Source organism: Parasteatoda tepidariorum, chromosome 2, assembly GCF_043381705.1.
Source record: "Parasteatoda tepidariorum isolate YZ-2023 chromosome 2, CAS_Ptep_4.0, whole genome shotgun sequence".
NCBI lineage: Eukaryota > Metazoa > Arthropoda > Arachnida > Araneae > Theridiidae > Parasteatoda > Parasteatoda tepidariorum.
In genome coordinates, this window is record NC_092205.1 from 22819613 (window position 1) to 22846915 (window position 27303).

A 27303-nucleotide genomic window follows, 5' to 3' on the forward strand; every position below is an offset into this window, starting at 1 on the left:
CCCTCTGCAGAGGATCGAAATTGCGATGTCTTCGGATTCTCCTCAGTCTTCGGATCATCCTCAGAGATGTTTCCCAGACCGTCACCAATAGCCCATTGTGCAGCTCTAGTGCGACGTAAATGAACTACAACAACAACTTCTTGCCTCCACCATGAAGTTTCAACTATTAATTGAAACTAATCTCACCCTTAATTTATGAAGAAAAAAAATTGTTAGGGAGAAGTCTAAATGAGCAACTGTTCAATCTATTCCTTCAAAGTTGAATTATGCAATATGAAAGGCATTAAAAATAAAATAACTTAAGTATTAGAAATAAAATAACGCAAGCATTAGAAATGAAATAACACGAGATAAAAGATTGCAAGTGTGAGACATGGGTTAAATGCTGAGTAATGACAGCGGGAAGACGAGTTCTTTTTTCCTATGCTGTTGTGAGATAAGAAATAGGATTGAAAATGAAATCCAAAATAGATTCTTTTTATCGCGCGTGTAATATGAGTGAATTGTTATTGACTGTGTTGCGTCGCTACTGAAACCAAAACTAGTTGCTTATCTTAAGAAAAGATTATAATTCGTAGCCCTCATTGTTTTATTTTTTTTATGTATTTTTATCGACGTAAATTTTCCCCCCATCCTTATAAGCACAAACTACAGCAGTGGAGGTTCAGGGAATAGAGCGTTCGCTGTCCAATCATTTGTGAATCGGGTTAGAGTCTCAGTGATGGCTGGTGAATTCCGCATCCGGCTTGCACCGACCACAGTGCTGACCTGAAATATCCTAAGTGGTAGACGGAGGTTCTAGTGGTTTTCTTCTCCGTGTAACGCAAATGCGGGCTCGTTTCAATGATAAATGCGGTCATTATCGACTTCGACAAATATCGAATAGAGTAATTTCCGTGAGTATTGCCGATAAAGATAATTATCGAATATGAGAAAATCGTTAGTATTTTCGAATCCGATATTTACCCTGTTTATTAATAAATTTTATTTGGATAACCAAAATGTAAACTAAAGTAAAAAGGATGTAAATGAGTTAAAGCTAAAAAATTGGAGAAATATCGTAAAAGGTCGTTATTTTCTGACGATATATCGAGATTTTAGAATTGCGATAACGCCCGATAATAGTTTTTTTTCTCTAATATATTTAATACAGTCTGGTTTTTTTTTCCCTCACCAAGTTTTTCCTTAAAAATTGGCGTTAAGCTCACATTTATGCAAATGAATATGACTTGAAGATTTTAAAAAACAACCTAAGACCAAAAAAGAAGGAATAGAAAATATTTTGTATCATGACGAGCTTAGATATTAATCTGAAATTCCATATAGTCATTTCTCAATACTCAGTTATGAAATACTACGGTGAAATATTCAATATTTAAGATTCCTAATAAGATAAGTTACCTTCAAAAACATCAACAACAAAAAAAAGGAAAACTATCCTGTTTCTTGCGGTTGGGTTCAACGTTTTCTTCCTCTATTCTCTCTAACAAAGAAAACCGCGCGTTTATTTTTAGAGATATACAGTCAAAACAAATATTGAGCCCTCTAGTTCTCATTTAAAGCTATCAGTCGCAAAAGTTTGATCTTACTCCAAATAATGAAAACTTCGAAATAGTAATGAAAACGGCATGTATAAAGGTAACTCTTGATTTATTTATTTTCATAAAATATTCTTAAGAAACAGTGCCATTATCATTTTGTTTTTACTTCTCGATTTTACTCTTCGGATGAGCAAAATTTATATTAAAATCATTTGCAACCTATAACCATGTCAAATTTGGAAACTTTTGCATCAAAAAGCTATTACACTATTTGAATTTGCATGTTCTTGAATTGCAGAGAACTAGGCTTGTTGCTAGCATAGAGGATTATACAAATGTACTATAGAGGATTTGAACGCAATATCACTTATAGTCTTTGCCTAAAAAGCTAGGGAATATGTTTATTAATTCTCACTGTAAACTACGAAAGTTATTTTCAATATCAATCATCTGCAATATGTCTGACATCGAACTTTTATATATTCTTGAAAAATCGAGAACTATATACCTATATACGACCTATATAGAACTATATACGAACAATAAAAATATACAAATGCATTTTTAGTGAGTTTGAATGCAATCTCTGTTATAGATTTTAACCGAAGAGCCCGGTAATACTCACTGTAAACTATAGAAGCTGTTTTCAGTAATCATCTGTAATATGTCTGACATCGAACTTATAGAATTTACATATTCTTGGACAATCGAGAACTATTCTATGTGTTACCAACGTCCTGGAAAAAGCATTTGTAGCCCTGATTTCGAGATTGCAACTTTAAATAAGAGTAGATGGTCACTGCATCTCTATCCTCGAGGGTTTTCTGAAGATTACAAAGAATTCGTATCTTGTTTTTTATGCTCAGAAAGGAGCAACATTTCAGAATACGATCAAGAAGATGGCGTTGTCGACTTTGAAATCAAAATGGTTGATACGAATGGAGAAACTTTACGAATTCTGCGGACTGAAAATTGCTTGTTTCAGTGCGGATATGATTGCTGTGGTTGGCGTGACTACATAAAAAGAAGTTACATTAAAGAAAGAATTAAAGCTTGGCCCAAAGATAATTTAGTTCTTATTTGTTACATAGCTACAAAGAAGATCAAATCAAAACACCTTGCTACGGAAGGACTTACTAGAATAATGGTGGATAAATGTTCTTTTGACTGGAAGATATCTGTGACCCATTCTTCTAATTGGTCTCTCAGCAAGCAGTTTACCTTGTTTTCGACACTAATATTAGAAATCATTCTATCTGCATCAGAGGAAAACATAAAAATTAGCATTCTGAAGAAAAATTCTAGTGTTTTGGATACATTAATAAGGTTTAGACTTACGTTGTTAAATTTTGAAGGATTCGAAATAGATTCAAAAAATGCTTCCCATATTTTTGAATCAGATCCCATTGAAAATACATGGAATTTTCCACTTTTAATTACAAAAGAACAGTTGGAGTTGCACAAAAGTTCAACGGTATTTTCATTGGTTTTTATGTGTTCTGTGTCAGATGGGATGACGATTACCCACCCGATTATGAAATCGAGAAATGAATTAAATTCACGTGAGGTAAACTGCTTTCCAACTTTGCAAGAAGATTTACAAGCTCTGTTTAAAAGCAAAAAATTTTGCGACGTTAAGTTAAGAGTTGGCGACGAACTTCTACTTGCTCATAAGTCATTTCTCGCGGCGCGATCACCAGTGTTTGCCGCTATGTTCGATCAAGAAATGATCGAATCCCAGACTGGAATAGTAGATATTTGTGATGTGAGTGTGGATACATTAAACAAGTTTTTAGAGTTTGTGTATACGGGAACTGTGAGTGAACTGGATACTGAAAGTTCGATCAAGTTATTAGTGGTCGCCGATAAATATCAGGTTTTGTCTCTCAAGGAGAAATGCTGTTCTAATTTAATGAGAGATTTATCAGAGGATAACGCAGGAGACATTTTTGATATTGCTGATTGTATGGGTCTAAAATTATTAAGTTCAGCTGCTTTAGATTTTGTAAAAGCGTATGAAAAACCAACTTTGTATTCTTATACAAACATACACGAATATTAAGTTTACCCAGTCTGTTATTAATAATTGAATGCTAGGGTGTTAGAACATTTTTTGAAATTTTTTTCTTGAATTAATAGCTAAATAAATATTTTAAACATATTTAGTTGTTGTTTTATTATGACCAGAACCTTGTCTGTAGCTTAAATTACGCAAAATTGAAAGAAAAAAAAAACATTTACAGCTTAGTATTTTACACATCGGGTTATTTTCCTTGCTCATCCTTCGAGTTAACATTTTTTTTTTTTTAAATCCAGATGTTCATTCGCCATATGTTTAAATAAATCGAAATATTAAATAAGTAATGTATTATTGATTGGATATAAATAAAATTACAGGTTTCTGAAATAATTAAAAAGTCTAAACTCTTGGAACTCCAGTGGTCCTTCAACGGAACCCTAGAACTCTACAGAACACCTTTTGTGAACCATTGATCTAGTGTTCTGATTTATCTTGTGCTGGCTGCATTTTTTTCAGGGACCAACGAAAAGAATTCGTAGTTCTGGAATTGCATTTATAATAGTTCAGAATTTGTTTTTGGTGAGTGCAAAAGCTGAAAACGAATACAATTTGAAAAAAAAAAAGAACTGTTATAAACGTTAAGAATGTTTATAAGGGAAATATAGTTCTTTATTTTAGGATTTGATCATTTTATATTGAACTGAAAAGTTCGATGAGAAATAATATTGCATTTTTTTTTTTATAAATGCTCACCCTTTTTCTTAATTTATTCAATATATTATTATTAAAAACATTTTTTGCAAAAAAAAAAAAAAAAATGCCTGTTCTTTTTTTTTCCAAATAATTTCATAAAACCAAACAAAATATCAAATAAATGATGGTTTGCTGTTTGGATATAAATGTAATGTCAGGTTACAAAAATCCTTAGTGGTTTAAAAAAAATTAATACTGGTTTAAAAAATTTAAACTATTGAAACACCTATGAACCGTCCACAAAACCCAAGGGTTCTGCGAAGCATCATTTGAGAACCACTGCTTTAATACCACTACTTTTATTCATAAGCAGTGTTGAGAGAATTAAAGATTAAAAAGTAGCGAATGGGAGCTCCAAAATTAGCGGATTCGAGCATTTTGTAGCCCCCCCCCCAAAAAAAATACGCTATACATCTTTACGATTTCACGAATCTAAGATTTGAAATATAGATATAGAAAAATTCTAGAATCAGAGCAGCAAAACTAATCAAGAATCCAAAACTAAAACAAACATGTTTTCAAGAAGAAAAAAAAATAGTAGAAAACAAAAGAAAAAAAAATGTTCTTTTTAAAAAAAGATAAAGAAAGTGCAGACTTTTCAGCATCATTTTATAATGGGAACGGAAAAAATTGTAAAAAATATTTCAGTCAGTAAGAAAAAAAGTAGCCCATTTTTAAGATTTGCAGCGTTCGAAAAATAATGAATAACTCAAGAAGTAGCGGGGTCTTTTATAAGTAGCCCAATCCGCTACTTGTAGCAAGACACACAAGTGAATTTACAAGTGAGTTTCTTGTATGTTCATTGTTAAAAAAATGAAATTTCAAGAATAAATAGGTTCAAAACTTACGTTTTTTATTTCTCTGAGAGTAATTACTGATAAAAAAATAAGCATAACCTTGTAAAAATGTATATCAGATTACAGTGTAGGAGAGGAGAAGAATGAAAGAAGTGATAGGATGAAATAAACTAAACGAATATTTAAAGTACGTCAGCTTTCAAGGTTACTATGTGTTTAATAACAGCTTCATTTAATTTCACCACTGTTTATCATTCGTTGCGGAAGGAAGGGGAACTCCCTCCTGATTTAAGTTCAGTTTCAGTTCGCAATTTCTTCTTCAAGGAAATGAACATTTTATGACTGTAAACAAAAGTATATCTTTCTCTGCGTAAGTGAAGTTGAAATCAGGACAACGAAGAGTATGTGTGACGAAAATCGTGTAGAGTATTGTTTTACTTGGATAAATACAAATTTTTCCTTGGGCTTGCGTCATGGGAAACATTTTAAAAGTCCTCTTTTTACACCCGATAATTTTCATGGAAGTAAATGGTACTTATCGTTTAAACCTCTATACAGAAATAAATCGTGTTTTTTATGTAGATGCAAAGACGATTTGGCCGGAGAAGAAATACTGATCTCTTTCGCCATTGAATTAATAGATGGGAATGGTAAGATCATAATTACGCAAGGAAGTAATACGCCTCTTCAGAAATTTTTTAGAGGAACGAGACGAGGCTATAATACGTCAGCCACAGCTGAAAGCTTGGTAAGCAAATGTTTGACCTGGGAAAAAGACATTTTAACTCTTCGTTGCCGAATGTTTACCACTTTAAAACCACGCGCATCTGCAGTCCTCACTGAAGTTGGAATCGACAAATGCTCGTTTCAGTGGAAATTAAAGCTTCCCGATTGTGTTGCAGCTTCTCAAACTAAGGCATTTTCGCTTTCAGAAACAACTGAATATGTAATATCTATAGCTGCCCTTAACTATGTCCTTGAAATTAAAGTGACGAGAGCAGTCGAAGATCAATCATCGGCTAGGCTTTTGCGTGGAAATATATTTTTCTTGAATCAGGAGGAAGTCAAAGTTCCTTCTTTGAGCATAAATCGATTATTTGATTTGACAGGTGTGAATACTAGTAAATTTACGTCTTGCATTACCAAGGAACGATTGGAAGATAATAAAAAATATTTGACGAACGGCTGTTTCACTTTGCTTTGCGAATTTTCAACAGCCAATGGAAAATAATCAAACGAAGTTTTAAAGTATTCTAGCAGTTATGCCAGCGAATGTAAAAATGTTCAAACTTTGCACCAGGATCTTTCAAACCTCTTTACGAGCATGAAACATTCTGATGTGAAATTGCAATGTGGTGATGCAGTCTTATCTGCACATAAATCACTTCTTGCAGCCCGATCACCCGTATTTTCCGCCATGTTTGACCACGACATGATTGAGAAGCAAACAGGAGTCGTGAATATTCCAGAAAAAGACCCAGAAACATTAAAATCTTTTCTCGATTTTATATACACAGGAAGAGTGGATATGAAAGACTATAAAAGTGCATCGAAGTTGATAATGGTCGCCGATGAGTATCAGGTAGCTTCTTTGAAAGAGACATGTTCAATGTTTCTCATGTCAGCACTGACTCCGGAAAATGCTTGTGAGATCTTGGAACTAGCTGATATGTTTAACATAAAACTGCTGAAGAACTGTGCGTTGAATTACTTTGCCAAACACATGCAGGACATTTCGAATTCATCTCAATGGTCCAAATTCATGCAGAAAGAAAAGAACCCGAAATTATGGATGGAAATAATTCAGCATCTTGCAAAAAACTTCGAAATTTCTCCCCAAGGAAATAAGAAGTAAGTAATTGTAAATTTCTCACCAACTATTAGTAATCATGTAATCAATATTATTTAAAAAAGAAACGGAGCATAATACGGTATAATTGAACCATGTCTTTAGCCAGAAAATTATTTAAAATACATTTAATGGAAAATTACAATTTAAAAGTTTCATATCGCATTAAATCTATTTCGAAACATGATAATTTACATGCATGTCCCTTTCAATATATCTTAATAAAAAAATCCTCATTATCAATAAAATCAGACTTAAATAACATCACTCCCGAAGGAATGTGTTTAATAATTCTATCATATAAAAATATTTTATGTTTTAATAATATTTTTTTTCAATTATTAATTTTTTTAATCAGATTGTTTAATTTATTTATTAATTTATTTCAAAATTACAATTGATTTAAATCAATACATTTTATAATGAAAGGGATGCTATAGTAATTTCAATGCATGTGCCTTTTATTATTTCATAGTAAAAAAAAAAATCACTCCCTTTAAAAAATATTCATTGCCGATATAAAATCCGACTTTTAAAAATCACACCATTAAAAATATATTTATTAATTATACTATATGAAAATATTTTAAACTTAAGTTAGTAATTTTTGTTACTAAGTTTGTTTATATTAAATGTTATGGAAATTATGTTTGTTTAAGAAAATGTTTTTTTTCCTTTTAAAAAAAATAACAGCTTATTTAAATTAATGGTTCCTTTAATAAAATCAAATTATTTAAATCTCATCACGATTATATTCGAAATGCTTTATATTCTAGTTGTAAATCTAATCCTGAATGCAATATATAAAATTTAATCTCGAAATAACTTGGCATAATATATTTCTTGCCCAGCTAGAAGTATATCGCCAAGATAAATCCCAAATTTTCCTACATTGCATCCCTCGCATGTCAAGGAGTAGAGATACTAACCTAGAAGCGCAACTAACTAGAAGCGCAATCTGCATACAGTTAGGAGTGGGAGTTATAATTGAGGTAATTACAGAGCGCAGTCCACCACTGTCCCTTATAGACTGCAATTGATTATTACTTTTTTTAAGTAAAATAAGTTTGAAAGAAATTTACGCTATTGGGGGTTTGCGCTTTAACGCTACAGGGAAACTTAAGCGCAGAGGGTGGAACAAATGTTGCGTCGTTGCCACCATTAAATAGTAAAGGGGGCAAGTTGCCCGCCATAGTCATTTTAAAAGAAAGCACTTTAAAAAAGAAAAATACTTGTTTGAAGTTTTATAACTGGAAAATAGTAATGAAAGATTTTTTGAGCCGCGATGGCTCAGGGGATAGAGCGTTCGAATCCCAGTCGATACGAATTCCACATCTGGCTTGCACCGACCACAGTGACGTGAAATATCCTCAGTAGTAGACGTATTATGGGTTTTGACGAGTTAAAATTCCAAAAACGCGTTTTACTCTTTAATGCTACGTTATCAAGATACGAGACAAACTATAATAACGAAGAATTACAATTACCATAGCTCAATTAATTGTTTCGATATATGGTTTTTAGTTTTGTACAGTGTGACATAAAAAATAAATCAGACCACCTTGAATAGTTTTTTATTTTTACTCTCTAGGACTCTTATCTTAATGGCTCCAGGGAGTGACCTCAAATATGCTAATTAATAAATACAGACGATATTAATTTACAAAATCCGACACAAAAACCTACTTTCTCTGAATTAACGTAATTTTTTTTTATTTCATGTCCATAGTTGAACAGCCGACCCAGTTTTTGGGTCTGCGACAACTAATGTAAAACTCCGTAGCCTTGTAATTTTGAACCCAATCAGGAAGACAAAGGAATTCCTGGAACAAGTATTGGGATAAATTTGCCTTCGTGGAGGATTTTTTGATGGAAATAACCCACATTTGCGTTACTTGGGGAGGAAAACAGCGAAAACCTCTCACGGTTAGCCCGATGGCAAGGGGACTCTAAACAGTGATTCATCTACCACTGAGGATATTTTCCGTCAGCCCCGTGGTTGGTGCGAGCCGGGTGCGGAATTCATATCGACCAGCCATCGCTGGGATTCGAAACCGGTCAACTTAATTGGAAGGCGAACGGCTCTATCCCCTAAGCCAGTGTTTCCCAAACTTATGAATTTTGCTTACCCTTTCTAAATTTTTCGTAACGCTGTGTACCCCTAATAAAAAAATTAATGTATTTTTTACTATAAAAAATTCACAAAAGTTGAAAATCACAACTGGCTGTTGACACCATTTATTATTAACTGTTAACTCTTCTAAAAATAGCCAATAGAAAAATACGTAATCGTAAATTTTCATGGCTAGTTTTGTTTTTAAATAAAAAATTTCGAAATTTTCATATGTTGCAAGATATTTCGCATAAGAACACGTACCCCCGCTAAACTGTTCCCGTACCCCTTGGGGTACGCGTACCACACTTTGGGAAACACTGCCCTAAGCCAACATGGCTTATACCTATTTTTCATTTTCATTTTTTTTTTTTTTTTGACGATTCAAAATTTAGAGTGTAGCCACAATCTGGGAAATATGGTCCTATCTCAAAAACTTAAAACCGAATTGAAAAATTTTGCCTGCAATTAAAAAATTCATTTGTCCAGAAATATTAGCATGCAAAAATAACTTCTGGTAAATATTTATTACTTTATTTAATAATAGTTGAAAAATTTTGAATTGTAGGGTATATAATTTTTTTGCATGATTTTAAAGAACATAATTTTTACTTCACGAAATAAAAATTTTGAGCGAAATCGGTCGAATAGCTTCCTGAAAAACCGATTTTCAAATATTAGACTTTTTAAAATTTGATTGGTTTTTTTTATTGGATTGATATTTTTTATTAGAAAGTAAGTCTTTGTGTCTGATTTCTTAAATTAAAATATCGTCTGCACTTATTCATTAGAATATATTTTAGGTCATGCCATCGAGACATTAAGATCGAGTCTTAGAATGTGAAGATCCGATCATTAGATCAAAAGTTATTCTGGGTGGTCCGTTTTTTTGGGCACTGCACACTAAGGGCGGTAATTATAGATTATCCTGTATATTTATAAAACATGTCTACTATATAAACGTTTTTTATAAATTATAATAATAAATATTTATTTTTTCTAGAAGAAATTTATGATAACAAGTGATTACTTTTTTTTCAGGGAATTAAAAAATGCTGCTACCAAGATTACTGCACCAGGAAGAAATGCAAAAACTGTATTTTCAAAATGAAATATGTAATATAGAAACAGTTTTTAAAGTAGTTTAAAATTTCAATCTACTTTAAATAATGATATTAATATCCAAGCTATTTAATATATCAATTTCAAATAAGTGAAAACTACGAAAAGAAAAAGAATTTTAATAAATCTTTTAAAAATTAAAATAATTGTTCTTCTTTAATATTTTTATTATGTCGATGAATATTTTAAAACTTAATTTTATAATTATGCAAAGAATTCTTAAAATATCATAACCAAATTTGAATTAATATTTTTATTATGTCGATGAATATTTTAAAACTTAATTTTATAATTATGCAAAGAATTCTTAAAATATCATAACCAAATTTGATTAATTGATACTACTTAATTAACCAATGGCATACTAAACATACGTACTACTTACTACTACTAATCACATATTGAATTCCTAATTAGAAATAGTGTATAAATATTTATAATCAAATAGTGTAACTAATAACTCTAAGTGACTAGTAGAAAAAAGATAAAGAGAGTTTAAAATTCTGCATGAAATTAAAATAAATAATATGAAAACAGTTATTTTATTAAAAAAGTGGATGCGAAAAACTTTTAACCTACATATACTATACTAAATTTAGTTTCTTTAAATTTTTGTTTTGCAAATAATACTATTGTATTGGTCATTTTTAGTTTCTTCTGTTTTGTCTAGTTTCTACAATTTTGCTAAGTTTCTCCCAGTGTCGTCGAAGAAATTGATGGACTAAATGCCACTTTGTTTAGTTCTCGAATGTTCTATTATAATAATAAAGTTTAATTATTTGGCATTCGATGAATTGTTCAATTATTTAGTTTAATGAATTAGCACTTTTTCAAGACGGGCTCAGTCCGAGGCCTGATACGGGTTCGAACCCGTTTACTCTAAAAAGTATTCGAGCACGGACCAGCTTATAAATATCATAGAAAATTTATTAATAATTTACTGTTTTTAAACAAACGTTGGTTAATTTATTAAGTATAAAAAATGTCATATTTATAAGGTGTAAACAATTACAGCAATTTGTTACTTCTGTTCGGTGCTTTTGCTTTGTGAGGCTAACACTGATTGTCAAAAGTCTTTTATTTACCCCAAGATTTTGTTTTTCCTGTTTTAATTTTATTTTAGTCATTTTGGAGTTTCAGTCTCTAAAAGTAATCCTATGTGTATCTCTGGTTGAAATGGGTCCTCTTTATAATTCTTTGGACTCGGAACTCATTTGTAACATCTCTTAGAGTCTGGGAATACGTTTCTTCTATGATTTGTTTTAAGTGTTTATTTACTGATTAGAGTTTGAATAAAAAGAGAACAAAACCGTATTTAGTTGAAGAAAAGTATAAATTTCAGTTATTGATATATAAGAAGACTTTGCGAACCACAAACAGAGTGTTAGCTACCTGCGTCTTGTTCACGGGCCGTATGTTGTACAGGCTTGTTCTAGAGCAATAATTGCTTCGAAAAATCTTTATTGCTTCAAATAACCTTATACTTCAAATAACCTTATACACCCTTGAATGTAACATTGGACAATATTTCCTTCATGGATACCTTTTCGCTAACATGACCAGGAAAAATCATTAAAAAGTCCACCATGGTTAGCCCGACGGCGAGAAGAATGATTTTTAGATTTTAGTGTTATTTAAATTATTCCCAAAAATATTTTATATCTCATTTAAAAAGAACATTCGATTTATTTTAACAAAAAGGGGAACCGAAGAAATCACGAGCAATCTCTTACAAAAAAAAAATAAGGCAACGATACAAAATAGACGTTACCCCTAAATTTATTATTATTTTTTTTATGTTCTCATATATCACTGAATTATTCTATTAGTATGTAATTTTGTAAATTACACAAACGCCATGAATATCAAACTTATGTAAAGTACGAGGTGTTCCGTAATATCCACATTAATACAGGCATTTTGAATTCTTGTAGCTGAATACCCGTTTTTCATCGGGGGTGAAAAATATAATCTATATATCAGTGTTTGACAACACTAAGAAATCATGCATAAACTGCAAGACATATACCAGTACAATTAAAAACGCTAAAATAATTCCATTTTTTTTAAAAATTTATCATCAATTTTTGTCCTTTCCGGTTGCTTTACGTTATTAGATTAAGCTTAACACGTTTTTAGTAGTTAATTCCACCAGAATGAAGATTAATGACATTCATTATGGATGATGTTTGAGATCAACTCAGGACTTTACCGCTATCAAGCGATTTTTTCCGGTTGGTATCCCTTTCGAAGGACCGTGAAAAAACCTCTTTCCACTGTATCTATATATTAAAACTGTGTTGTTTTGATGCAGGTTTAGTAAGTGAAATATATTATTTGTATCTATATTAGGATAATTGTAGCCTATTTAAACTGCACCAATTACTGTAATATCAGTAGCGATTATATAACCAATATTAATTTAAAGATCTTATTTTTTACGCTTCTCTTAATTTACTTGCGCCTCTTCTACATTAATTTTGCTTTTTAGAGCATAGTTTATTTTTTTTAAGTAGTACCTATTACCTGAACTAGTCAAGACTCATTAGCGTCAATAACAGTATGACAAATTTTTATGTTATTTCTAAACGAATTAGCATTATTTATCCATTAATTTTGCTTTTCAGTACATCACTTACTTGTTTTAATTTCACAATTAGGTTACTGAATAATTTAGTTTATTAAAAGATTATGTTTATATCTATAAAAAATTATTTTTAAAAATATGACTATAAACAAAATAAATGCCTAATTTCATATAACTTTAGGAATATTAATTTGATGACCTAGTCTGTTTATGTCTTCATGTTCACGTAAACCAATGAGTTCATTAAACATAACGAATAAAAGCGAAACAAATGAACGATGAATATAACGAATGAGCGATTAAAGAGTGTGCAAAAAACTTTTTTTTTTATTCATGAGAGCCATAAGCTAGCAAGCATCACTACAGTTATCATTAAAATATGTGCAATTAAAAAACAGAATCATCTGCAGTTTAATTTATATAAATGGTGAGTTCTAAGCCCCTGAGAAAGCTGAATTTTTCAAACGTCTTTCAAGACCAATCTAATTTAAATTAGTAAATGATTTTCAGTATCGGGGCTAAATTTGTCCCTTCTGTACGAATTTCAAGACGCTATCATAAATGGTTTAGAAGTTGAAAGACAAGCGTTTCCTTTATAGATTAGAGGCCACAAATCAATATTTCAGTGGCGATGAAACAAAAACGTTATCAAAATCTAACGAATCATGATGGAGGAGAAAGAAATTAAAATCATCAAAACCATTCTGTTTGTCGGAAGAAATTTAAAGGTGTTTCTGATACTAAATTTTCTTCCACATCTTCTTAATTTCCTCTGGCAATCATACTTGGTTTAAATATTAAATTATGACTCTTAATGGTATATGAATTTGAATCATCCTTTGTTAAGGATTCTGTTGTTGCTAATGCCACTTGTCAGTTAGCCTGCTTAAAATCAAGCCAATCTTTAATGCTGATGGTATGTTTCTTGTATTTTCAGTGCCATCTTCTATGACCAAGCTACATGCACATCACAGCCCGTTTTACAGGGAAGACCCGATCATACTCCATTCATTCAGGCTCAGATCGTAATTTTGACCTGAACCAGAGAGAACTATCTCTAATTCCCCAGAGGTATTGATTTATTATAGAAACTTGGTGGACTTAGTGACTAAGACAGATTTAACGTGCACCAGTCACCATTAAATGCACGGGATTTGAACTAAAGTACTTACGAACACAAGACCAACGTCCTACCAACCAGACTATCCTGGTCTGTTAAGGATTCTAAAAATATAAAATTGAAATGCGATGTTCAGGGAGCATTATCGCATGTTTTAATAATTTAGGGTAGCTAAATGATTTTTTTTGTTTGATTTAATAATTATTTTGACAAGTTTTGAGCATTGAAGCAAACAAGGGCCGGAATAGCCTGGTTTGTAGGACACTGGGCCCATGTCTAAGAGATCGTGGGGTGGCCGGCTGAAGACTCCTCGTGTAGTAACTGGTGACTGATGCACGTTAAATCTGTCGAGTCACAAACTCCTCCATGTTCCCATGACAAATCATACCTTTGGTGGTACTGATACAGAAGTTTCCTTGTCTTCTGGATTGGGTTCAAAATTACAAAGCTACGGAGTTAAACATTAGTAGTCGTAAACCCAAAACTGGGTCGGCTGTTCAACGACGGGTATAAAATTAAGTAAATATGCATAAAAATACTAATAATTTTTCTGTGTTATAAAGAGAGAGATATTTTGAAAATAGAAATAAATCTTTTTTGACATTTTTAAACTTTTGGTAGAGACGAAGCCTATTAACGGATAAATATTAATTTTCCTTTTTATATATACATTAATTAAAATGTTCCTATAGAATTATATTGAATTTATGATACCTCATTAGAGAAGAAAAAAATAAACATCAGATAATGATGCTATTGAAATTTCGTCACTTATCGGTTTATTTTATCTTTTTTTTGACTGATAAAAGGGAAACTCCCGTATGATAGATATCGTTAAGATAACGTTCACAACTCTTACTGAAAGAAATCATTTACTGGCTGTTGGTTTAAGAGCTGAGTAACTAAACATGTCTGAACCAATTAAAGTGGAATATTCTTTTACTTGGAAAATTGAAAATTATTCCTTTTGCTTTGATAAACCTGAAGAAACTTTGAAAAGTCCCATTTTCACTGCTAATAATTTAAATGGAAGCAAATGGTTTTTGACATTTCGCCCTTATAAAGAAAAGGGTACACATGTTATAGCATGTTACCTGAATCGATGCAAAGAGGACCTGTGTAGCGAAGAAATACGCATTTATTTCGCTATTGCGTTGATAAATGGAAATGGTTTTAGCGCGGTGGAACAGGAAAATAGCATCGCGACATTTCATCGAGGAACAATGAACGGTTGGGACAAGTTCTCTGATATATCAGGCTGGGCTAGTGTGGATAATCGGGATTCGAGTTGGAAAAAAGATGTTTTGACCATCCGTTGTAAAATAATGAACCACTTAAACCGGCCCGAATCTGTAGCTGTCACTGAAATTGGAATCGACAAGTACTCATTTCAGTGGAAATTAAAGCTTTCCGACTGTGTCGCGGCTTCTCAAAAAAAGAACTTTTCACTTTCAGAAACATCGCAGTATGAAATCTCTGTAAGTGCACCAAGCGATCTAATTGATATCAAAGTTGAAGCAGCTGCAGAATATTTATCATCTCAGCAATTTTTACGGGGTAAAATAATTTTATTGAACCAGGAGGATGTTGAAGTTATATCAAAAAATGACAAGCATTTATTTAATTTGGAAGATGACAATGCTATTTGGAACTTCCCGTCTTTTATTTCCAAGGAAAAACTGAGCAGTTATTTAAAGAATGATATTTTTTCATTACTTTGCGAATTTTCAGTGGTTAATGGTAAAGAATCGTCAGAGATTTCAAGTTCTGCTATCTCTTTTCAAATCAACTGCAACAATGTTCTAACTTTGAGTGAGGATCTTTTGAATCTCTTTACGAGCTCCAAACATTCGGATGTAGAGCTACGATCCGGAAGCGCAACCTTTTCAGTACATAAATCTCTTCTTGCTATTCGATCCCCTGTGTTTTCCGCCATGTTCGACCAAGACATGATCGAGAAACACTCGGGTGTCGTAGATATTTCAGACATAGATCCTGAGACATTAAAAACTTTTCTCACATTCATATACACGGGAGCTGTTGACATAGAGGATTCTGATAACGCTTTAAAGTTGATGATGGTCGCTGAAAAGTACCAAATGCCATCATTGAAAGAAGCATGTTCATTCTTTCTCATGTCAGCCATTTCACCCAGAAATTTGTGCGACATACTGGATTTGGCAGAAATGTTAAACTTGAAACAGCTGAAGAAATGCGCACTGGATTACTTTGCAAAACACACGAAGAAAATTATGGTTTTGCCTCAGTGGAAAGCATTCTCCAAGAAGAACCCAGAATTATCGATGGAAACATTTTCATATGTTGTTGAAAACTTTGAAATTCCTTCAAAAAAGAATTAGAAGTAAGTAAATGAATATTTTCTAACACTATTGACTAAATGATGATTATCCTAAATAATCCATAGCAACAACTATATGGTTATGTCATGGTTACAAAAACCACAAAGAACTTTTTTTTTACGATTCATTGTCATAGATAATCTACGTTATATGTGTTTTTTTTAGCTTCATTTTTAGAAAATTTTAAAGCTTTCAAAATTTACTATTTTTTTAATGCTTTAATTAACATGAACTATAATCGTGTTCCATATTTCAATACACATCCTTTTTTGTAGTTTTTATAGCATTTTTTAAATGTCCCCAAAATATTCTAATTGATTTAAGGAATCTGTGGATTTTGACAATGCTGTTTTGTGATCTTGACTTGAACGGCGAGAGTTAATTTACGTGAACAATTGCGTAGAAATCGCTTAACCAATTAATTGAGCCAATATTGGACCTTTGCTCCACGAGGCTGAGACCTAAATATTCTTGAATTGAATGCAAGAATCTGAAGCATTCAGTCCAAAAAACTATTTCTTCCTCTATTATGAAACATCTGAAGCGAGGCTGAAAGTATGACAGAAAAGAAGAAAAACTGGAAGGAAAGTCTAATGACTAGTTTTTGTGAGGAGTAAAAGAATCTAGTACTATTTGTTTTTATTACAAGCAATCCATCACGATTTATACTATATTATGCAAAAATATTTTATATCTCATTTAAAAAGAACATTCAATTTAAGTTAACAAAAAAGAGAACACAGAGGAAATCAAGAGCAATCTCTTAAGAAAAAAAAGCAACGGTATAAAATCGATGTTACCTCAAAATTTGTTTTTTTTTTAGTGTTCTCGTAGATTACTGAATTATTCTCGCATATTATGAATTAGCTATGTAATTTTTTAAAATTACACAAACGCTATAAATATCAAGCTAATGTAAAGTACAGGGTGTTCCATAATATCCACATTAATACATGCATTTAGAATTCTTGCCCCAGTAGCTGAATACCCGGTTTTCGTACGGGGGTGAAAAAAATAATCAATATATCAGTGCTTAACAACACTAAGAAATCATGCATGAACTGCAAGACAATTAAGAAAGCTAAAATAATTCAATTTCTTTAAAATTCAATATCATATTTTGTCCGTACCGGTTGCTTTACATTTTTAGATTGAGCTAAACACATTTTTTAGTAGTTTATTCCATCAAAATAAAGATTAACGACATTCATTAGAGATGATGCTCGAGGTCAACTCAGGAATTTACCGCAATCAAGCAATTTTCTCCGGTTGGTAGGTATTCCTTTCGAAGGACCGTCAGAAACCTCTTTCCACTGTATCTATGTATTAAAACCGTTTTGATGCAGTTTTAGTACTTGAAATATATTATTTGTACCTATATTAAGATAATTGGTACCTATTAAAACTACACCAATTACTGCAATATATCATCAGTGCCTATATAACCAAAATTTAATTTAAGGATCAATTTTTTAAGCTTCTCTTAATTTATTTGTGCCATTTCTTCATTAATTTCGATTTTTAGAACATAGTTAATTATTTTAAGTAGTACCTATTACCTGAATTAGTCAAGACTCACTAGCGTCAATAATAGTATGACAAATTGTTATGTTTTTTATAAACGAATTAGCATTATTTATTCATTATTTTTGCTTTTCAGTACATCACTTGTTTTTATTTCAAAACTAGTTGATTAAACATCAAAATGTTTTACTTCTCTCCAAATTTACTTAATTTTGATTTTTAATTTTGCTTTGCTTAATTTCGCCCTTAATTTTGCTTTTTAAAGCATGGTTTATTTTTTTTTCTAGTAGTACCTATTACCGGAATTCATCAAAATTCCTTCCCGTCAATAAGTTTTTGTGAAAACGAATTATCATTTTCATCCATTAATTTTGCCTTACAGTAAAAACTTATATGTTTTTATTTCAAAATCTGTTGATTAAATTATTTAGTTTATTAAACAATTTTGTTTATAGTTATAAACAATATAAACAAAATATTTATAGTTATAAACAAAATCTTTTTTTGTTTATAAACAAAATAAGCACTTATAATACATATACAAAACTTACTTACTATACTTATACTTACATAAACAAAAATAAAATAAACACTTGATATCATATAATTTAGAAATGCAACTTTGGTGTCTTTTAGTCTGTTATGTCACTACGTTCACCTTAATAATTGAGTTTATATACGTAACGAATAAAAAATAATTAGATATTAAAGAGCGTGTGAAAAAGTATATTTTTTTATAAGTGAGAGCTATACACTAGCAAAAATTGTTATCATTAAAAAAAAAATCAGAATCATCCGCAGTTTAATTTTTATCAAATCGAGTTCTCAGCCACTGAGACAATTCCATGTTTCTAATAGAAGTTTTTGAATGATTCTTAGGATCGAGTACTAAAAACGTCCTTTTCAAACACGCTCTGAAATTCAGGAAGCATAAACTATACTGCAGGTAGAAGAGAGACGTACACACAGGCAGACAAACTTTTCTGATTTTAATCATTATTGCTTAGAGGCCACAATCTACTATCTCAAGGAGTAAAAAACAAAAATGTTGTCAAAATCTGATGAAATATCATTGAGAAAGAAGAAAGTAAAATCATTAAATCCATTATGTTTGACGGAAGAAATTTAAAGGTGTTTCTGATTATTTATTTTCTTCCAATTTAATCGGGCAATCAAAATTGGTTAAAATATTTACTTATAACTTTCAATGATATATGAATTTGAATCCTATGTTAAGGATTTTGTGTTGTTGTTACTAATTCAACTTTCCAATACCAACAAACCTTCTTGAAATCACGCCAATAAAAAGCAGAGTGTACTTTTTTTCAGTGGCACCATCTATGACCAAGAACATGACTTTAACTTTATAAGCACACCACAGCCGTTTTACACAGAAGACACAAACATGCTTCATTCATCCACAGATCGTAACTTCGACCTGAACCAGAGAGCGATCAATTTCCTATTTAATACCCCAGAAATATTGATTGGCTATTGCGTTTTGAAGGACTCTGGGACTCCGACAGATTTAACGTGTACCAGTCACCATTTAATATACGGCCATTCCTCGGCCGGCGGGACTCGAACTCACGTTCACACAAACAAGAGTCCAACGTCCTACCAAACAGGATATCCCGGCTTGTTAAGGATTCTAAAAATATGCATTTGGAAGGCAATGTTTAGGAAACATTTCGTGTGTTTTAGTTATTTATGTTTGCTAAAAAAATTTCTAACTCATTTTCGAGATATACACAGAAATACTAAGTATCACACTTATTTTTTTATGTCATAAAGAGAGAGATATTTTGTAAAATAAATATTCTTTTTTTGTAAAATAAAGTCTTTTTTGACATTCTTAAACTTTTGGTAGAAGCAAAACCTATTAACGGATAAATAGTAATTTTCTTTTTTATATATTCATTTATTAAAATGTTCATTTAGAATTATATTGAAATTATAATTTATTTAGACAAGACAATTTAGAGAAGGAATAATAAATAATTTAAAAATTATTAATCTAGTTTAGATAAGGAAAAATAACATGACATATTGATAGCTATTGAAATTTCATCACTTTTCGATTAATTTTATCTCTTTTGACTGATAAGAGGGAAACTCCCATATGATAACTTTAAGACAATGTTCACAACTCCTACAGAAATAAATCAGTTATTGGCTGTTGGTCTTAAAAGCTGAACAACTGATCATGTCTGACACAATTAAAGAGGAATATTCCTTTATTTGGAATATTGAAAATTATTCCTTTTGCTTTGATAAACCCAGAGAAACTTTTAAAAGCCCCATTTTCACTGCCAGTAATTTAAATGGAAGCAAATGGTTTTTAACATTTCGCCTTTATGAAGAGGGTGGTAGATATAATGTAGCATGTTACCTGAATCGATGCAAAGAGGACCTGTGTAGTGAAAAAATAAACATTTTTTTCGCTATTGGGTTGATAAATGGAGATGGTTCAAAAGCTGGTAATTTTGACCGGGAGACATTTCATCGAGGAACAATGCACGGTTGGGACAAGTTTGATATAAGAAACTGGTCTAGTGTGGACAATCGGAATTCGATTTGGAAAAAAGATGTTTTGACCATCCGTTGCCAAATAACAAGCGATTTAAACCGGCCCGAATCTGTAGCTGTCACTGAATTTGGAATCGACAAGTACTCATTTCAGTGGAAATTAAAGCTTACCGATTGTGTCGCGGCTTCTCAGAAAAAGAACTTTTCACTTTCAGAAACATCGCAGTATGAAATCTCTGTAAGTGCACCAGGCGATCTAATTGATATCAAAGTTGAAACAGCTGCAGATTCATCGCAACAATTTTTGCATGGCAAAATAACTTTACTGAACCAGGAGGATGTTGAGGTTTCATCAAAAGGTGACAAACATTTATTTAATTTGGAAGATGACAATGCTATTTGGATCTTCCCGTCTTTTATATCCAAGGAAATACTGAGCAGTTATTTAAAGAATGATATTTTTTCATTACTTTGCGAATTTTCAGTGGTCAATGATAAAGAATCGTCAGAGATTTCCTGTTCTGCTATCTCTTTCCGAATCAACTGCAACAATGCTCTAACTTTGCGTGAGGATCTTTCGAATCTCTTTACGAGCTCCAAACATTCGGATGTAGAGATACGATCCGGAAGCGCGACCTTTTCAGTACACAAATCTCTTCTTGCTATTCGATCCCCTGTGTTTTCTGCCATGTTCGACCAAGACATGATCGAGAAACACTCGGGTATCGTAGATATTTCAGACATAGATCCTGAAACATTAAAAACTTTTCTAGCATTCATATACACGGGAGCTGTTGACATAGAGGATTCTGATAGCGCTTTAAAGTTGATGATGGTCGCTGAAAAGTACCAAATGCCATCTTTGAAAGAAACATGTTCAGTATTTCTCATGTCAGCCATTTCACCCAGAAATTTGTGCGAGATACTGGATTTGGCAGAAATGTTAAACTTAAAACAGCTGAAGAAATGCGCACTGGATTACTTTGCAAAACACATGAAGGAAATTTTGATTTTGCCTCAGTGGGTAACATTCTCCAAGAAGAACACAGAATTATCGATGGAAATACTTTCATATGTTGCTAAAAACTTCGAAATTTCCACGAAAGAGAATTAAAAGTAAGTAAATGAATATTTTCTAACAATATTGACTAAATGATGATTATCCTAAATAAGCCATAGCAACAATTGTATGCATTTAGGGTTTATGTCATGGTTACAAAAACCAAAAAGAACTTTTTTTTTTTTAAGATTCATCGTCATAGATAATCTACGTTATATGCGTTTTTTTATCTTACATTTTTAGAAACTTTTAAAGCTCTCAAAATTTTCTATTTTTTAATGCCATATTTCAATACACATCCTTTATGTAATTCTTTTAGCATTATTTAAATGTCCCCAGAATATTCTAATTATTGGTTTAAGGAGTCGACGTATTTTGGCAAAATGTGTTTTTTTGTGTGACTAAGACTTGAACGGCGAGAATTGATTTACATAAACAATTGCGTAGAAATCGCGCAAGCAATTAGTTTGGCCAATATTGAACCTTTTCTCCGCGAGGCAAATCTCTTCATTTATGACTAGTTCTTGTGATAAGTAAAAGAATCTATAACTATTTTTTTATTGTTAACTATCCATCACTATTTACTATATTTTGGATAAAAAAGAACAGTCTTATGTATCCTAATGTTGTTATTGTTAAAAAAATATTAGTATCTAATCAGAAAATGAATACAATTTACAAATACAGAAAAATTCAAAAAGGTAAATTAATAATTAAAATAATAAATCAAAATAGAAAATACCCTAACTAAAACCCTATTTGCTTTATTTTAATTTAGATATTCAGACAAATAATTAAAGCAGAAAAAGTAATAAAAAGCAAAAAAATAAATAAATAAAATAACAGATATGTGTGTTGGAAAGACTGCACTTCTTCAGGGGACACACTGCCTACCAGCACATTGGAGCCTTTCTGTTGTCAGTGGAAAAACCAAATGCACCCTTAGGGGCACTGTCAGTTTTGGTTTTTCCACTGACAACAGAAAGGCTCCAATGTGTTGGTAGTCAGTGTGTCCCCTGAAGAAGTGCAGTCTTGCCAACACACATATCTTTTTTTTTTGTTGCCTATTATTACTTTTTCCTGCGTTAATTGTTTGTTTGAATATCTAAAATAAAAAATATTAGTATTCAGTTTTTATAAAATTTATAATAGGATCGTTTTCCTTGCGTTCGATGCGTATACGCGTCATTGCTAAATTTTAATCCCGTACCCTGTGAGTGTTTTCTGTAATCAAATTCCTCTCTTAATTCGTTAATATTAGAAACACTGAACATTGTTGTATACCTAGAAAGGCTGAATGGGCCAGTCGAGCCCCTCCTAGATTGCTTGCGTGTAGATCAAACGACATCCAAGACATAATTAATTTTATAAAAACTTATTAATATAAACTTAGTCATAGAAATTTTATGGTGCTTTATCCGATTTGGTTTACGAAAATATTTGAATAAACAGAACTCTGACTTTTTAATTATAGGTGTACATTAGTTTCTTAGATAATTAAGTTTCCTTTTCTCTACAAATAATAATAATATTTTTTATCACTGGCGTGTTGAACCCCCTTTTCAGTAAAAAATAAATAGATCACAAATCTCCCACTTAACATAAGGAAGTAAATAAGTAGGTAACCCCCTTACGTAAAGAAGTTTCAATATCCCCTTTGACTTTAACTATAACAACATAGGAATAAATTCAACTAAGCGATGTAACTTTGTATAAACAAAATTTACGTTTAATTTATTTTATTATACAGCTATGAATAAATTATTCCTTGTCCCGCAGTGGACTGATCGTTAAGACACGGTTCCCAGCAGATCACCGAAGTCAAGCATCACTGGCTGCGGTCAGTGTGCGGGTGGGTGACCACTTGGATCAGTCTGCGTAGTGACCGAGTGTGTGCGGTATGGGTCCTCGCTAAACTGTGCTACCGTAAAGTGCTCGACTTCACGTGCAGGTCGTTGGGCTACCGAAGCGGGGGTGCCATCCCTTCTGCAGAGGATCAAAATTGTGATGGCATGTCTTCGGATCATCCTCAGCGATGTTTCCCAGACCGTCGCCAATAGCCCATTGTGCAGCTCTAGTGCGACGTAAATGAACTACAACAACAACAAAATTATTCCTTAGAAATATTTCATGTTCTATTGTCCGATTAAAACTCTTGACCTCTGAAGAAAGATTTCTTTCAGCAAATTCAACTTTTATTTCAGATTTAAAATTTTCAAAGTGCAATTTTTTTCTTTCAAAATTTGTTTTATTATTTGCATATATAAAAAAAGAGAATTTTAGGGTTGTAGGCATTGCTTAAAGTGTTTGTAACTATTTTTCATACCCCTCCTCATCTCTTTGTCAGCAAAATTGAGCAAAACCACAAAAACGCTTCCTAACGTGCCTATCTAAATATTTATCAGACCATTGGTATCTGGTTTTTTTGGAAAAGTGTTTTTCGACCATGTTGCTATCGAATGTCATAGTTTCTTACCCACTGTTCTATTGTGAAAAGTAGTGATGGCGGCCATCATAGGCCAATACAAAAAGTTCTATTTAGGTAATCATTATAACATTTTCTACAATGTAAGGTGGACTAAAGTTTCTCTCGTACAATGGAACAGTATGTTGTAGAAGTGATAAATATAAAAGAATAAAAAATATCTAACATTAATTTCATTTTATTACTTACCACGAAAGATGTCACATTTAGGATATTTTACTTTAACTTAATATTAAACGGAAATATTTTTAAAATACTCTTTATTCAATTTTTATATAAAGCGAAGTTAATAACTGAAAGGAAATCTTATCTGGCACACTGATGGGTAAAATTTTCGCCATTTCTATTCTAATCTAACAATTTAGCAGAAATGAGTCATTTTAAAACTATTCATAACTTTACACAACATGCTTGTGTATGACCGCGTTAAATATGAAAGAATCCAATTGTTTTTTTAAAAATGTAAACATTCGAGGTACAATTTTATGTTTAAAAATCATGAAAAACTAGAAAACAATATCGAATCTAATGATGGAGGAAAGACTGAAAACATCAAAGCTTGTATTTTTCCCTAAGTAAACAGAGAAGAAATAAAAGGAGATTATTATGGAACCACATTTATGAGTATCCCTACAGCAAAACTGGCTTCTATTTCACCTTTTTTCTGGTAATACGCCAGATTTCGATAAGCGTTTTTGTTTTTTATTTGGCTTGGATATTAACTTGCTTATGCCTATATTTCGACTTTGTTTTTAATGTACAATGCGCAAAGAAGAGGAAAAAAAAAAACGGACCGCATTTAATTAATTAGGTATAATATGAAAAAAGCACAACTACTTCCACTTACTAGGAATAACATTTACCTTTTATTTTAATTAATAAACTGAGTTTTAAATATGCTTACTAAATTCATAAACTTCGGTAAAACAACAATATAAATTATTTCCAAAGGAACTAGACTAATACAATTCCAACCTGGCGAGTAGCGACTTATAACAAGACATTTCGTTTGATGCTTTTACTTGTTGCTAGAAATCAGGTTCGCAGAAAATGCTGTTTACTAGTTAAATTTAGTAGGAATAACACGATCTGTGACGTAGGTTATAGTATACCCAATTACATTTGATCTAAAGATCAGATCTTCACGTTCTAAGACTCAAACACACTAATTTGAAGGAGTGACCTCAAATATGCTGAAAAACAAGTACAGGCGATATTTTAAGTTACGAAATCGGATATAAAACGTACTTTTTCTGCATAAAAATGTTTTTGTTGTTGATGGATTTCTAACCCCCAATGGGAAATATGGTTTGGTCAGAAGAGCGATCCAAAGTTTTGACTCGGTAGAATAGTTCCTGAGAAATTGAATTTCAAATTCGATTTCTCAGGAACTATTTGACCGATTTTGCTCAAATTTCGTATTTTGCTATGAAAAATCATTCTCTTTAAAATGATGTAAAAAATTTCATACCTTACTCTTCAAGTTTTTTTTCAGCCATTATTAAATAAAAATCAGAAATAAATAAATAAATATTCACAAAATTTTTTTTTTTGCATGGAATTATCGTTGGACAAGCAAATTTTTTAATTGCGTGCATAGATGTTTCAATTGGCTTGAAAAGTTTTGATATATAGCGAAATACGCAAAAAGCAAAACTAACATTAAGGGTTTAAACTTTGGAGCACTCTCCTATCCAAACTATTGGAACCATATTTCCCAGATTGGGGCTACCCCCTATATTTTGGGGGTCAGAAATGACTTTTTGAGACTGATTTCGTAACTTAGAATATCGTCTGCACGTATTAATTAGCATGTTTGAGGTCACCCCTTTGAGAACGTCCTAGAACGTAAGGATCCGATCATTAGATCAAAAGTTATTCAGGGTTTTCTGTTCTTTTTGGGCACTGTATATTAAGGGTGGTAATTATAGATTTTCCTGTATATTTATAAAACATAACTTCTTCATGAAAGTTCTTTTCAAATTATAATGATAAATATTTATTTTTTTCTGAAGGAAATTTAGGATAATAAGTGATTATTTTTGTTTCAGGGATAGAAAAGATGATGCTACCAGGATTACTTGAAAGAGATGTGTAGGACCACGTGATTCCGAAACTTAAGGATTTTTCATTTTTTTTAATTATAAATTTAAATGTGAAGACCATTAATTAAATTTAAATGATGAAATTCAGTCGCTAAATGTTTGTGAAATAGCGAATTAATTCTATACTATTTATATTTCTGATGTTTGCATGTAAATAAATTAAATCTTTGCATGAGGACCGAGTTTCTACTTTTTTAACATAGAGAAAAGATTCCTAATACGAGATACTCTTTTTAGAATTAGAAGGAGAACAATGATGTTTAATTTTGTTTTATATATATTTTTATTGGAATATGCATAATTGTATAATTAAGAAAGGAATCACCCTCATAATTTTCAAACTATTAGTTGGATTTTCATTTTGTAAGTAGCTGTGGATTTACCTCAACAAAAATGTAAGCCTGAAAGAAGCTATGGAATTACCTCAAAATGTTCTAAAATATGTCTTACAGTCGACTGTAACAGTGGCGGAATATGTTTTCTGACGCAAAAGCCTATTCTTTCTGAAGAACATTTAAATTTTTTTTAATTACAATCAATTTAGCGTTCAGAAATATCCCCTGCAATTAAATAAAAAAAAATCTGAAAATTAAGGTTTTTGTAGAAAGAAATGAACATTCGGTATAAAATTGCTAAGTCGCTTTGATATAAACTCATAAGTTAAAGCTGCGTAAGCCAGCGTCTTCCCCAAACTAAACAAAAACAAGTAGCAACATTTCTAGAAGAACATTCGAAAACGGAACTCTTTACCCTTTCAATTAAATTATTTTTGTTAGAGAACCTCCGCGAGAGTAGTAACAAGGCACTACAGTAACAAAGTTTATAATTCACCATCTTGCATTGTGAGAAATTTTCTTCTATCTGAACTTAAATGGTGGCAACAATTTTACACTGAAGTAGTGTTCCACTACACCAAAAACGAGCGATGTTTCTGGTGCTGTGAGATCACCTGAATGTTTTTTACACTACTTGGTGAAAAGTAGCCGTCACCAACCACCATGTTTGTTATTAAATAACACTAAAATTTATTATCACAGTAAGGTATGTTACACATAAGAAAAAGTTATTTTTGCACGATAGTATAAAGTGAAAATCAGGATTACATACATACACTAGTTCTTAAAATGAAATTAGTTTGTAAATCAAATATACGCGTAGCAGAGAGAATAGTAACTTAAAATTCGAACTAAGTGAACGAACGAATTCGAAGTGGGCTTAGCAAAGTAGGACTTTGTTGTAAAGTTCGTTGTAAAATTATTAATTACTGTTTGATGAGAGTTGAAAACTTAGGTAATCTTTCAATTATCCTTATTATAACCGTCGTTGAACAGCCAACGA

The 27303-nt window shown here is 31.7% G+C and overlaps 3 protein-coding genes across 4 annotated transcripts; all 3 read left to right on the forward strand.

The window, feature by feature from the left end:
* Positions 1 to 345: 345 nt before the first annotated feature.
* Positions 346 to 4139, forward strand: LOC107438101 (speckle-type POZ protein B-like). Its single transcript, XM_016050280.3, has one exon. The coding sequence runs from the start codon at positions 2206 to 2208 to the stop codon at positions 3601 to 3603; it is 1398 nt and encodes a 465-aa protein (XP_015905766.1). The 5' UTR covers positions 346 to 2205; the 3' UTR covers positions 3604 to 4139.
* A 1164-nt stretch (positions 4140 to 5303) lies between these two features.
* LOC107438108 (speckle-type POZ protein B) lies at positions 5304 to 10983 on the forward strand. The gene is made up of 2 exons (XM_016050289.3): positions 5304 to 6962; positions 10115 to 10983. The coding sequence occupies exons 1-2, from the start codon at positions 6436 to 6438 to the stop codon at positions 10182 to 10184; spliced, it is 597 nt and encodes a 198-aa protein (XP_015905775.1). The 5' UTR covers positions 5304 to 6435; the 3' UTR covers positions 10185 to 10983.
* Positions 10984 to 14741: 3758 nt separating this feature from the next.
* On the forward strand, positions 14742 to 26143 carry LOC107438110 (speckle-type POZ protein-like B). Of its 2 annotated transcripts, none has more exons than XM_071177290.1 (2): positions 14742 to 16264; positions 25912 to 26143. In XM_071177290.1, the coding sequence occupies exon 1, from the start codon at positions 14811 to 14813 to the stop codon at positions 16260 to 16262; it is 1452 nt and encodes a 483-aa protein (XP_071033391.1). In that variant the 5' UTR covers positions 14742 to 14810; the 3' UTR covers positions 16263 to 16264; positions 25912 to 26143. The 2 variants fall into 2 exon arrangements, with proteins under 2 accessions (XP_071033391.1, XP_015905778.1); XM_016050292.4 differs by lacking the exon at positions 14742 to 16264 and adding an exon at positions 18609 to 21431.
* Positions 26144 to 27303: the final 1160 nt, after the last annotated feature.

Coding starts and splice junctions, on each gene's coding strand:
- LOC107438110 (XM_071177290.1), top strand. CDS start 14,811: ATGTCTGAACCAATTAAAGTGGAATATTCTTTTACTTGGAAAATTGAA.
- LOC107438101 (XM_016050280.3), top strand. CDS start 2,206: ATGTCTGACATCGAACTTATAGAATTTACATATTCTTGGACAATCGAG.
- LOC107438108 (XM_016050289.3), top strand. CDS start 6,436: ATGAAACATTCTGATGTGAAATTGCAATGTGGTGATGCAGTCTTATCT. Junction 6,963..10,114: donor TCTCCCCAAGGAAATAAGAA/GTAAGTAATTGT, acceptor CTTTTTTTTCAG/GGAATTAAAAAATGCTGCTA.